Source organism: Atractosteus spatula, chromosome 5 (genome assembly GCF_055471065.1).
Source record: "Atractosteus spatula isolate fAtrSpa1 chromosome 5, fAtrSpa1.hap1, whole genome shotgun sequence".
In the NCBI taxonomy this organism is placed as follows: domain Eukaryota; kingdom Metazoa; phylum Chordata; class Actinopteri; order Semionotiformes; family Lepisosteidae; genus Atractosteus; species Atractosteus spatula.
This window is the reverse complement of record NC_142710.1, coordinates 59,074,529-59,088,585: the sequence shown is the minus strand read 5'-3', so window position 1 is coordinate 59,088,585 and position 14,057 is coordinate 59,074,529. Positions and strand designations below refer to the sequence as shown.

Sequence of the window (14,057 nt, the reverse complement as noted above, 5' to 3'; positions counted from 1 at the left end):
TGATGTACACAAGAGTACTGATGTCTGGCAGAAGACAGGTGTGCAGGTGATAATTGTTTTATTGAGTTAGGCTGTGTTATGGTGAGCAGCATTTCAAAGCCCTTGGTGTCAAATTTTGATTAATAAAAGTGCAACAGACGTAAAGCTGAAGAGTTAAGCTGAAGAATCAGAAAAGAGGGTGTAGAAAATCAAATGGGTAAATGATATTACAAAGGGGCTAGTAAAGACATGACAATAAAGCCACTTTTGACTGTTTTATCATTTGAAGAACATCTAAAGAACATCTTCCACCTGCATTGCACTGGTGAAAAACCTCAACCTGCCTATCTGATGCTAAAATATTATTTAATCAAGATTTGACTGTAATGCTTAGTGACTGGGGGAAATAGGCTTCAGTACTGTATGTTTAGAATTCTGCATTCCATATGCTAACTATGATAAAAGTAGCTCCCTTCCTCTTTAATTTACACTAGATCCTACTGAAGTTAAGAATGGACTTTAAGATTCTGCTGCTGAATTCAATCACTTAATGTAAGACTATAATCCGAGGTCTTAATCTTATTAAAACCTTGGATTATAGTCTTGCAATAGATCATTAAATTAAATTCAAACACTGAATATGCTTATTCGGTCATCATACAGTGGGTGACACAGCTTTCTATGTGCAGGACCTTGTTAAAGGAACTCACTGACCAAATCTGTTAGAGACACTGCCAATCATTGCAAACTTTGCTGAAGGGCCTATCTTTCCACTCATGCTTTTAAATTTAATTTAGTTTTACTCTTGTCTTCATGAAGTCCTTTCTGGGCTTCCCCCAACATGTCTTTTGCTTCTGCTATGTACTGTATTGTACAGATACAGGTATGCGTGCTACTGTACAATGTTTGAGTTGAAGATTTCGTAAATAAAAGCGAGTTATTATGAAATCTTACAACAAGCAAAAAAGGAAAGATGATCATTTCCTTTCTCTATTTTAGGCCTAAAATGATAACACATCTTAAAAAACACAGCCAGATAAATGGGGAACAGTATATGGAAGCTACTTCTGAAATCTGAACACGTTTTGTGTTATTTTCAGTGCGATTAAAAAAAAATTAAGTGGATGAAAAGGTGGGATTGTTCACATTTTCCATATGCCTTTTTTAATCTGGGAGTTTGACCTTGTTCAAAGTGCTGACTGTCTTGTTTTCAGTCAGTGCCAAAAGCTAAGCCTTCAGTGACCACGCTGGCTATAAAAGTATATGTATTTCACTTTGGGATTTTTCTTTCCAAGAATAAAGAATTTTGAGACAAGGTACCATCATCTAACCATTTGAGCCTCTGGGTTATCTGTGAAATTCAATTGGATGAATACCAAAGGAAATGGGATGGAGCACTACTAAGGAGGGGGCCAGAAGACTGAGAGTTCTTATTTCCTCACAAAATTGAATGCCATAAATCCTCACTTTTTCTTGCCTTACGCTAAGCTGTGGTATGGATTTTTTAGAAATTCGGTTCTGATCTCCACTAGAAAAAACATAAAAATTGTAAATATGTAAAAGAAAAGGTATATGCTTAAAATTGATGCGACATCTGAAAGCTTTAATCTCCTTAAGAGATTAATTTTATGGCAACATCAAACATTATAAAAACATAAATCTTAACTAAGGAGGTAAAGTTTTTTTTATGTCAGCATGCCCTTTTCCAATAATACTGTCATTCATCTGATATATTCCTGGCTGTCATAAAGTTGTATTTTAGACACATGCTTAACTGTTACGAACAACAGTTGGTACAGTACATGGTTTGCTCAATGCAGTACAATCAAGTGCAGCCAGTAATAAGCATAGGATAAGAATCGATCCCCTGCACAGAATAAAGTGATATGAACCTATGTAATGTATACTATTTTGAACGGGAAACACAAACATGGCCTACAAAACTAAAACTAACTTCAGCCAGAACTTTAATTCAGCCAGAAGAGGTTTACAATATTTGTAATACATACTCCTCTCACCACTGCCACACATACAGTACACACCCTGTACTGGTGGATTTACAAAACAATGTGAGAAAGGCAACTAAAACCAAAAAGCTAGCCTGTTAACGAAATGTTCCAAAGCACCTGTATCTCTTCACAGCAGTGTTTCTTTAACACCCATTTAATTTTTTCTTGTCATGCTGCCCAGATTGCGCTTCTCCAGGTCTCAATTACAGTAAGTCTCAGATAGGAATTTGAAAAATAATACCCTGCAGAGTCAACAGGCAAGTGTTGAAATCAGCTTATATTTCCTTATTTAACAAAGACTACTGTCTGAGTTGTAATGTACCGCATATTCAAAACTCCATAAAAACTGCACTCGAAATGACAGCACTACATATGTTCAACACTGGGACAGAAGTGTTTCTGTGGGTAAAAAGCAAAAATACAACTTTCAAATCCTATAATCAAACCATAACTTCAAATGAATCCTGCAGACATAAATTTATTTTTAATCAATAGAAATCTGATTGTGTGCCATTTCACGGACATTCCATTAATATTATTCTGCATTTAATTAATCTAATTTATGACTGGATTGAAAATTAAGTCCAAAATATGTAAATGTAACCCATACATACAGTACCTACGCAATACTAGTATCTTGATATAAGACTATTTTGAAAAATACCCTGGAACTCCTTGACCCAAAATATATAATGGTTAATCTGATTTATGAATCATACACTCCAAAGAGAAGCTTGTCTGTTTGCATCAATGAATTTTTAAAACTCCTGAAAGCTATATTCTCTATGCAATGTGCACTGAAGACTTGCCTATACAGCTATGTATGCATCATCTATTTTTTCAGATATTTTTAGATATCCAACTATACAGCATCTGTATACTGCATATAAAATATTTTTTGTTTTTACACGAACTTAACAAATCTGAGGGACCCACTGCAACCTCCACTAAAGTGCATCACCTACTGTATGTGATGTGCAGTAGGCAAATTAGCAAGGAATAAAGCCAGGATACCAGGGTTACATCCCTACTCTTACCAACAGTATCATGGGATCTTGAAGAAATAGCCAGGTCCTCAGTTTAATATATTATCCAAACCTAAAACAGTAAAGTGTCCCAGTCACCCTACTGGAGTATTAGTTTGTAAATTATACTTTACAATCCAATTATTTCCTTGAGGTTTTTCCAGTACTGATGAAGCCCAACCTTGCTTAGTTTCCAAGATCAGATGAGATCCAGAAATGAGGTGGTAATTCAGCTGTCAAGTAGTGTAAGCCTGGCTTAATGAAAACAAGGAAAGGAAGCAATACCGTCTATCGAAAACTCTCCTACTCACCAGTGTCCTGTGGCTTGATTGGCAGTCGGCTATGATGTGCAGGCAGGATCTCCAGCTTGACGTTCTCTGTGGTGCTGGCTAGCAACTGTGTGGCTTCCAAAAGTGAGCAGTGCTCTGTACTCGTACCATCTATCGAGAGGATGTGATCTCCAACGTGCAGAGCCCCACACCTGAGGGAAAACCCCAATACAGTCCTGGCTAAACCTCTGCAATTAATACCTGCCACACCTAGTGCAGAACTGATACTAATGCAATGTCAAAATTATACAACTGAATTCCAAGTGCAAATGTAGTGACAGGCCAGGTTGGATGTAATTAAATTTCTTCTAACTCTTTTGTTCTTTCTTGTACATACAGTATTTTACTTCAAAGACTTTATTTGTAATATCACGAATATTCAAATATATGTAATGTCCTTTATCCATTCTCCTTTAATATAGGTGCATGTTGAAAACCACAATAAAATGCTAGTTTTCCTAATCAGTGTTAGGAGTCTGGTACTGTATATAATTCACACATACTGGCAAATATGGGAAGCTAACTAAATTCCTTTCTCTCTCTCCTAGTGCCATTGGTTGAATACGTACTAATATTTACACAATTTAATCTCCAAAATTGTACTTCAACAGTTCTTGAAACATTTATGGGAGATATTTTGTTAATATAATATATACTGTACATAGAATATTAATTCCCAAATACATCACTCTTTTTATTTTTAAAACCAAGCTGTTTTTTCCCACATAGTGCAAGTTTCTAATCAGCACCTCTTCTGCCTTCGGCACCAATCATTTACACGCGGAAAAGGTGAGAGTTCCATCATCTAATCTAATTACTGAGAATTCAACTTGCTAAATGGGAGAGGATGATAATACTAAAATTAATTAAATAAATGTGAAGGAGTTAAGATGGAGACAGTAAAATATTATTTTATTATTCGAAGAATTAAGTTTAAATGCTAGAATGATCCTTTTTGTTGTTCACTCATTTCTTGCTTAATGCCATGTTATGAATATTCGCTCTCTTCTTTTGGCCAAGATTTTCAAAATAATTTTGACATACTGTAATAAAGCCATGTGAAATGAGAATGTGAAAAACTGAACTAATTAAGAAACAGGTCAGCCAAAAAAAGACAAGACGCTACAGACCTTGAGGATTCATTTCGACACCACTGGTTCAATTTATTAAAACCATCTATGCCCTTCCAGAAAGAAATCTTCAAGGTTTTGTTCATTAACTTAATCAGCTTCATACTGCTTCTGAGTGTTTTTACAAGCAGGTACAATTTGGCAAAGTAGAAGCTAGGAGATACAAGTTAGTGGTGCTTGGGCACCTTATGGAAAGCAGAAGAGCCAAATTTGCAAAACATCTTCTTGAGTAACTAGTTACATCTAAATAAAACAGATGTCTCTTCACATGCATGGTGGCCAAGCCCATGAAGCATGGATATAAAAAGAGAATGAATAAGTCAAAGTGCTTTCATGAGAGCTCACAACCAGGTACTGTAATTTGGGGATGTAGTGTAGGAGCTGCTCTTTGCTGTCTTACCGGTCTACCACACTTGCTGGTTTGATCTTGTCAATGACGATCACTTGCTTGTTCCTGTGTGTTGTAGTGCTTAAGGTGATTCCAAGTGCTGCTCCTGGAGACTTGGCAATCTCAACCAACAAAGGACCTGAAGCGTTTGTCACAGAATCTATCGAACACAAACAACAACCCCAAAAACAATAGCATTTGAACATCTTTTTAAGGAACTGTCCTCTGTGTACAGCAGGGATTTCCATTCTTCTCCTGCTATATAGTAAATGCTAATGGGATCTACCTGTATAAGAATATTTATTGTTTACAATAATTACTACTGTACAGTTTCTGCAAGAGTGAAGAATCCATCCCACTGAGACTCCAAATGAAACTGTAATTAAGATCTCAGAAAGGAAAGACCTAATCAGTAAGGAGTTAAATAAAATTAATTATATAAGTAGTTTTTGCTGAGTAGGTAATACCAACATATTTATGTTGGTGTTTTTTTTAAGGAAAATGATTATTTTCACTAACTAGTATTATTATTAGTAGTAGTAGTATTATAAAGATTCTTCTTCCAGCATCGCACAAAAGACCTACAAATATGTCTGCACTGCTGATATAGTTGGAGAAAATGAGTATACAGCATGTTAATTACCAACAAATTTATTCCCATGAAATGCCACAGTGGCAAATTATTTAACATAACAGGATGTGCTGCAGGTTGTAAGACTTTCAATGAGTGATAAAGAGCAGCAGCATTCTGCTGCTCTTCCTGCTGACTTCAAAGCAATTGGGCGGGAGGCAGCACAGTGCATAAAATGTTTGAGATCCTCAGAAATTGTTTTTAAATGAGAAAAACATTTAGGCAGCCATGAAGTACAGTACCTTACTGTCTCATGACTTGGCATGCTGCTTAATTACACTGCCACAAACTGTACATCTAGTGTTACATGAAGGATCAGAGTTCACTCATTGGAGCGCTTGTTGTGAAAAGTCTTTCAAAATCAGCACAATTTATTTAGAGGAAAAGGGCAGTAGCCTACAGCTCAGCCAGAATGAAAACAAACAGTGATTAAAATCAGGTCAGGGAAACTAATTGATGCTGGCAAGGCGAGATACACTTGATTCTTGACTTTTCAAAATGGCAGAGCAATTTAAGGTCAGAGCAACTAAAAAGCAAAAAAAGTGATAGCACACCACCACTTGATTTTTTTTCAGCGCTGAATAGATATTAATTTACAATCACTGACGTGATTTCTCATACATTTTATTTCTTCTATTTAAAGAGACATATTCTGCATTTTTTCCACAAACTACATCAGCAGAAGCATGCAGTTATTGGAAAGATCCATATAAATATCACACCACAGATTTGTGTTTTAGGCCCACTGAATCCCAGCTTTCGCAAGAGAAGTCAACCAAAGGAAATGGTCACTAATAGACAAATTAATCAAAACCACAACAGCATGGGCCATTTAAATATCAATTAAAACCCCGCAGCTTCAAATAATACTTAGGGCTTTACATTTTGACATTAACACATATTCTACACTGTATAAAAACTTCACATTACTCAGACAAAAATAAATTTGAAAAATAGAAAAGCACGGTCTCAGGGACAAAATAAAATAAAAACCAATTTGGTTTTCAATGTTTCTTAAATATTTTTGCATGTAATTAAGTATGCTGTTAAATGTACTGTATAAGGCTGAAATTATATAACAGACATATAAATGGAATATGGACAAAACACACTTGCACTGATTTTGTGAAATAAAGCTGAATAACTTTGAAACAAATTTGATATATTTTAAACAGTCGGTATCAGTGAACATGTTTTTCCTGTCAGAATTATCTTTGCATTTGTTCACAGTTTTTATTAAAGCTACCACTACTTATTACCACTTGCTGACAAAAAACGCATTTTAAATTCAGCATTATACTCTTACTTAGTTTTAGGATTCAATAAAAAAAATAGGAGAAAACTGCACAATCTCCTCTTACCGACAATGGAGACATCATACTCAATTTGGAAGAGGGCCTCCTGGCCACACTGTTGGAGCACATTTAGGGCATCAGCATGAGACACGTTGTGGAGAGGAACTCCATCGACACTCAGGAGACGATCACCAGCTTTTAGCGTGCCCTCCCTGTGGAGATCAAGAAACAACTCTATCCCAGCTGCAAGGCCCGTCCTTGATTCCTCTGCTCTACAAGAATAACACAACACTAACCTCTTTTTAATATCTGTCTCACTTTAAAAATGTGGAGGACAAACATTACTAGGAACTGGTTGCAACACACTGTTTAACCAGAAATGCATACAATACTGAATGAATTTTTCCAGTTTTAAAGAAATTGGGATAAAAACATGATGTATTTGTAATGCTACAGATTTATATGTTACATAAACGGCAAAAGAAAATAATTCTTTAAAATTGACTAAAGCTACATAAAACAGTACTTCATATGGCATTTGCTTGAAAGAATTTGTTACTTGACTCTGTCCTTTAAATAAAAGTTTAAATCCAGACTTATCTGATGGGTTGCAGTATAATTCATGCCAGTCTAGGTAATCTGTGTGTGAGGTTTCAGTGGTTTAGACTGTACTACTTAAAGAGAGTGCTAAAGACTAGCATGAAGGCCTCATGCAGCACATTCTCAGATTTTACTGCAGTAATCCATTGTCACCCTCAACTGTTCTGCATTTGGGACAGAAGGAGATCATTCTTTCTATTATGTTCAAGCTGTCAGATATCAATAATTTAAATTAAAGGGATTTGTTACAGTGCAAGATTAGGCCTCAATATGTGACTGGAAATGCCAAAGAAGTGTCTTGTGGAATGTAATGACACAACTGTAAGTAAGGGTAGTCTTTTTTTCTACTTTTACTGACTTACTTTTCACCGCTTATCCTATTGTGGAAAAATAGGGCTACAGTATATTCTGGACCAGTTTTTGCAAAATGAAACATACTGTTTTATATACTACAGTATATACTACAGTAGTATGCCAGTTAATAAAATACATTTTGATGATTGCATTCAGAATGAAGACTATTGAAACTGGCAAGATTCCTTATTTTTTTTAATATGCAGGCCAATGCATTCTTGAGATCCATGGTGGTTAAGATAATACATTTCTCAGTTATGTTTACTTGACATTTTTTTTTTTGCTGAGGGAATCCGAAGAGGTGTCCACTCACATACACACACACGCCATGCTACCTGTCTGCTGGTCCTCCGGGCCTGACATAGGTGACCACCAGGGGCCGGGACTTATGCCAGTCTTCATGAGACCCACCTGCAAGTGCAGAACACATCACTTTGTATCAGTTTCAGGCTCAGTCTTTATGAGGGCAAAGCACTGGTGCTGTACTCTCGAACTAACCTGAAGCTGATGTCAGATATTTTAAGTCTTTCTATTCCGCATGTTGCCTTAACACCATTCAACAACTCCTGCGCTCAGAGACTGTATTGTGGCTAAATTAACTCATGCCTTTCATGCTACTCATAATATATAAATCACTATCTGAGTCATAGCTAGGTGACCTGTAAGGCAGCTCATGTTTTTTAAACACTACTGCTTAAATTTTTCTTAAGGTGCTCACACACTGCGACTGTCTTGCATGATAAGGTTAATATTTTTAACATTTCTTCTTGGGAGGTCTTGTCTATGATTGTTATTTTTTTCAATAGAGGTCTTTTGAATTTGCATGCACATTTGTCAGATGTTTTTTAAATTTATTTAAGATAGTCATTCTTGTGTGTTGTAGCACACATTATTTATAACTGGCAAGTTATCTTTGTGAATCTAATTGGAGCTCATTATTTGTTTCACTTACTGTATGTATAGAATATGAAACATTGATCTTTTTCCATCCAAGCTGTAGCTAGCTGATCTATTTATCATCCGAAGGGATTGTTATCAATGCAGATGGCCTCATTTATCACGCAAGGTCTTATGTAGACACTTATGCAGAAAACCCATATTTGTACCAGAATCTAAGAAATACTGGGAGAAAACTGGAAGACTGAAATACATTTTGTGCACACGTATCTTTATACAGTATGAAAGGGCCCTGAATAAATTGTGGGGGTCAACATGCTCAACACCGTATCGTTTGGTTTAAATTCAAGGAAACATAAGAGATCAAGTATGAGCTCTGAAAAGGTCAAATGAAATAGTCCTACATTGCTGACCATCTTGTTTGTGGAAAAACACCTTTTCATCATTCACATTGGTTACTGAGGATAAATATCTTCCCTTTTCATAGTTTTATATAATACATAGCATACAGTATATCAGACCATTTTAAAAATAGCTATAGGTTTCTACTGGGATTCCACAGATTTCCGGGAATATACTCAATGCTTTAATTATAGCAGTTTGTGGTTCTACCTGGAGTTTCATTTTTCTTCTTATAGTATATTAACTACTAATTAATATCACTAGTCAGATTCTACAAGTAGCAACAAAGGAGTAAATTATGACACAATGTAGAAATCAACAAGCATTTAAATACAAGATCATGAGTTTAACAATTGTTAACTTTCATTTGTTCATTTTTGTTCATTTTCATTTTTTGACCAGTACTGCAAACTACTGTATACAAATGGTTATTCAAGATATACTGTTTATTATATGCAAAACATAATTTGAACAACTCAGTCTAAAGTATTGCTGTGTCAGATATTTATTGTAATCACATTTTCAGATGCACAGAATTGCATGTGGAAGAAATCATACAGAGATTTCAAAAGAGATTTCATACAGGCAACATGATTTAGAAAACTGGAAAACAACTGAGACGTAAAATAAATATTTAAATACATGGAAGGACTTGATATGATCCAAAACAAATTCAAGAAAATATGCTGCATCCAAAGCAATTCTGAACACATCCAGTGGTCCAGGTTGCAGTCTGAGGTATTAACATACAGTAGCAGCTAAGAAATAATCTGCACACTGAGAGAAGCCTGCCATTGCAAACAATGTAAAAGTTACATTTTCCAACTGACAAGTCTTTTATGGTATTGTGTCACCCTTCATGGGGGAATTATGGGGTGTAACTGTGGCTGTGTCAACAAGCACTTACTGTAGAAAGAAAAAGAAAAGAAAAAGAAATGTACAGTACCTCTCATGACAAACCCAAAGCTGTTGCCTTCCTTGTTCAAGCAGATCTCAATTGTCTTGGGTATAACACCTGAACTACTGTCAGGAGCTGGGAATGAGAACAGTGAGGACAAAATATACAGTAGTATCTAGTAAAACAGTATTTTACTAGTCAGTGTTTTATCTAGTCTAACTCAAGACATCACTTTTGTAAATTGTAAAATGTAATAGCTAGTTGAACAGTTTGCCTTCTTTAGTACATCATACTGTATGCACATTGAAATGTTGTTTCTCTTTGTGCTTAATTACCATCATATTTTTAAAGGACTGTAGCAGAAAAGGTTAAGAACCTATTCTGATAGATTCAATACCATGTCTTAAAGAAAGTGACCTTTACACTCTGAGTTCTCTTTCAACAGAACTGAGATTAGGCGATGATCAACAAAGTACACTGTAAACAAAAATTATATTTACCTCGATTCCCAAAAATATCTTAAGAATGTGTATGATGTAAAAAATAAAAAACTTGTATTGCTCAATAAATACTTTTGTGTTTTATTTTTATGAGGTCTTGTTGTACAATGTGAAACATTACCTCAGATATTTTAAGATGGAGCAAGTGTCACAAACTAATTGACAATGAGTCTTTACTTGATGTTTCACTTCAAAGAGACATCTTGTTAACATTATCTCTTTTATTTTTTTAAACAGCACATTTTTTAATCAGTTGTAAAGAAATGCAGATCTTCTTGATCAAGAAAGGGTAGACCTGAGCCTAGTTACAGTATATTACTAACAAATAAGGAGAAGCAGGTGTTATTGTATATACATAACAAGTGTACTATGTGAACAGCTCAACAAATACAGTAGCTTTAAATTTGAAGTAATGTTTCAATAGTAAAATATATTTTACAACAAAATATGTCAAAGTTATTTAACAGAAAACAGACATGAAACTTCAATATTTTGCTATTAGTACTGATCATGAATAAATGCAGATTCTGATATACTACGTATGGATGCATGTGAATAAACACACAAGAGCAAAGTGACAGGGTGGCAGGAGAAAAAGAACAAAGACAATCTCACATCGATGACAATCTTGGGGCTGAAACTTTGAAGTTCTTGTTGCTGAGACAAAACAAATCACCTTTCACATTATGTCAGCGTGTGGTTATCTTCTTATTTTGTTACAAAACACTATGGTGTTCACCTCCTTTTGACTGGATAGCAGCAAATTATCTGAATGAATGGCAGATTCCTTGGATTGACGGCAAAGGAACGAGGAAGGGATTTTCCTTAATAGAACAGAATGCTGGTGCATGTGGTTTAAATATAGACCAGGTTGATGTGACATGGTACTATTTATCTTGCGGGAACTGGGTACGCCTTAGTGTCCACTGAGAAAGTGTCTATAGACATTACCTGCTTTACTAATGCTATGACTATGCAGACGTGTGTGAGACAATATCCAATATTCAGAGTGTCCACAATCTGGACACTGTGTAGACTGTTCCAGCAGCCATGGCACTATACTGTAGAACCACACAAGCTCCTCCAGGAGGAAACATGAAGGAATGTTCAGCAGCTGAAGGCTCTTCTGCCACAGGAATGCAGTAGGAGTAGAATACTGTACTCGGTAAATGAGAGTAAATGCTCAAGGGAAAAACACAGTTCCAAAACTAATATACAGAAACTTCATAATCAGAAAACTGAAGTTGTAATTGCAATTTTTTTAAAACATTTTTATGAATTTAAGCAAATTCCAACCATCCAAATCAAATCATGGCTCATAATTAAAGGTGAATGGAGTTTGTACCTAAGATTAGTTACACAAATAAAGAGAGACATGTACAATTTTACGCTGTCCAACACGTTCTACACTGATTGTATAAAGATCAGAGCACTGTACAGAGTAGACAGATCTAACTTTGATGTTGCCATTTCATCTGTCAGCTCTACAGTCCTGAGCTATCACTTTGAGAAAGGCCACAGAGCAGGCTGCCAAGTGCAATAAATCCCTGTGAAAGGCCAGGCATGAGGGTGCATGAGGGTGTTTTAAAATACCAGCTAGAGCATAAAGGTTTCATGAGAGAATAATGGCTCTACAGCAGGGGTCGGCAAACTACGGCCCACAGGCCAAAATCATCCCGCTTAACTTTTCTGAGTGGCCCGTAGCTCACTACTGTTTGAATCTCGAGGGTAACTTTCTGCATCAGATATTGAAAACCTTCCGCCAATGGCCTCTACTTCTTAGCTCTGCTGCTCTCTCTCAGCACTAATGGTCAATTGCAGAACAACACCTACTGTACTGTATTGCAAAATGTATTTTTTAGCCTATCAGATGTCAGCTTTAGCCTAGTTTACATACACCTAAGCTACAACTGATTTTTACCGTAAATTCATTTGGATTTTTGTTGCCTACTGTGATTGGCTCAGCCAAGCAAATGATGTCTAGTGTATGCTATCTTGTTTGAAAGCTTGTTTGAAAGATTTCAAACGGTTCTAAAAGTTATAACTGACAAGAGGCTGACTTTAAGTTATTCCTGCCATGTCAAAAAAAAAGAAAGATCGATGCAGAGAGTCGAAAATTCAACGACAAATGGTCAGAAGAGTAGTTTTGTGTCCCTTGGAAAGAAAAGGTAATGTACAGTATCTTATCTGTCAGGAAACAATCGCCATGATTAAAGAATACAACATAAAAAGGAATTACGAGACAAAACATCCGGCTAAGTTTTCAGAAAACACAGGAGATGGATGGAGGGAAAAATTAGAACAGTTGAAAAAGTGGCTTCAGGGGCGGCAAAAACTGATCAAGAGAAAATGTTGCGGCTACCCGAATTAGTTATCGAGTGTCTTAGCTTCAAGCAGCAGCTGTCAAACCCTTCACGAATGGTAAGTTTATTCAGCAGTGTATGCAAGAGGTCGCGGAGGAGATGTGCTCAGAGAAACGCGGCCTATTCCAGTCGGTGCGTTTATTGGCTAGATAGAGGATTTCACTCAGGTGGCTCAGCAAGGTTAGTCAAATGTTTCAGTGGCCCTTGCTCTAAAAAGTTTGCAGACCCCTGCTCTACAGTATGTTATTTGAAAGCACAGATAGTACTCAACTTCCTACCAGCAGGGGGCAGCTCATATTCCACTTCCAGCACCACTCGCTCGCCCACATTTTTCAACAGACTGATGATCTCGTCATGCCGAAGCTTAGTCAGGTTGATCCCGTTCACAGACTTGATGTAGTCTCCCACATTCAGCTGGTCACTCCTGGAACCATGGAAACCACATTGACAAACAGAAAGCAGATAAGAACTTTTCTCCAAGCAGAACAGTTTCAGAAAAGGGGAACTAGACTTAGATTAAAGGGCATGGATTGATTAAAAGCCTCTGAAATAGCACTTGTAAAGTGTAGTGGCTCAAGTCATTGAAGTGTTAAAATAAATAAAAGTAATGGTACAGTATCTCCTAAAAGTTGGTTCTTTGAAAAAATGAAAAAAATATAAATGAGGCTTAATAAATTAAGATGTAAGATAGAAAGAAGTGCTTCTTTAATCAGTTATACTGTGCCTTGGAACACTTGACCCTCATTTGAAATGGTAAATTGGGAATACTGTACTTCAGACAAGAATTTGAACAAGATGTTTCAATCTACAAGTGTGTGTACTAGTTTAAACTGAATTAAGGTGAAAAACTGCATTCAAATATAAATTCCAATGTGTTCCTTCTCACAACCATTACAGTAAAGTTTGGTTTTTACTTTACATTAAAGAAAGGTTTTGTATAGTATGTACATACTGAACAGTATATACAGTGCTCAGATATTTGGTATTTTTCAGAAAGCATGGAATTTAAACATATCTTTTGCCAACATAAGTAGTCCTTTAAAGAAATGCTGGTCATACCATTGTGCTACTTGAGAAGTAGTATGGTAGCCCAGAAAAAGCAAGAACTGTTAATCTCTAATGTAGAATTCTACAAGGAATCAACATATGTTCATTAAGATGCTAATTACAGAATTGCACAGTGTTTATTCTTATTCTCCTCTAGGGCTCTGGAAGTTGGCAAAGTGATGTCTGTCGAAAATAGTTTATCAGGCTGAC

The 14,057-nt window shown here is 36.1% G+C and overlaps 1 protein-coding gene across 3 annotated transcripts in view; it reads right to left on the bottom strand.

The window, feature by feature from the left end:
* grip2b (glutamate receptor interacting protein 2b) overlaps positions 1-14,057 on the bottom strand; it is a 159,223-nt gene that overhangs the window by 38,385 nt on the left and 106,781 nt on the right. For all 3 annotated transcript variants that reach the window (XM_088917300.1, XM_088917297.1, XM_088917299.1), the window contains exons 4-9: positions 13,079-13,224; positions 9,986-10,072; positions 8,076-8,151; positions 6,853-6,998; positions 4,873-5,020; positions 3,325-3,494 (exon numbers count right to left, since the gene is read on the bottom strand). In XM_088917300.1, coding sequence (XP_088773426.1) covers positions 3,325-3,494; positions 4,873-5,020; positions 6,853-6,998; positions 8,076-8,151; positions 9,986-10,072; positions 13,079-13,224 — 773 coding nt within the window. The remainder of the gene's footprint in view (positions 1-3,324; positions 3,495-4,872; positions 5,021-6,852; positions 6,999-8,075; positions 8,152-9,985; positions 10,073-13,078; positions 13,225-14,057) is intronic.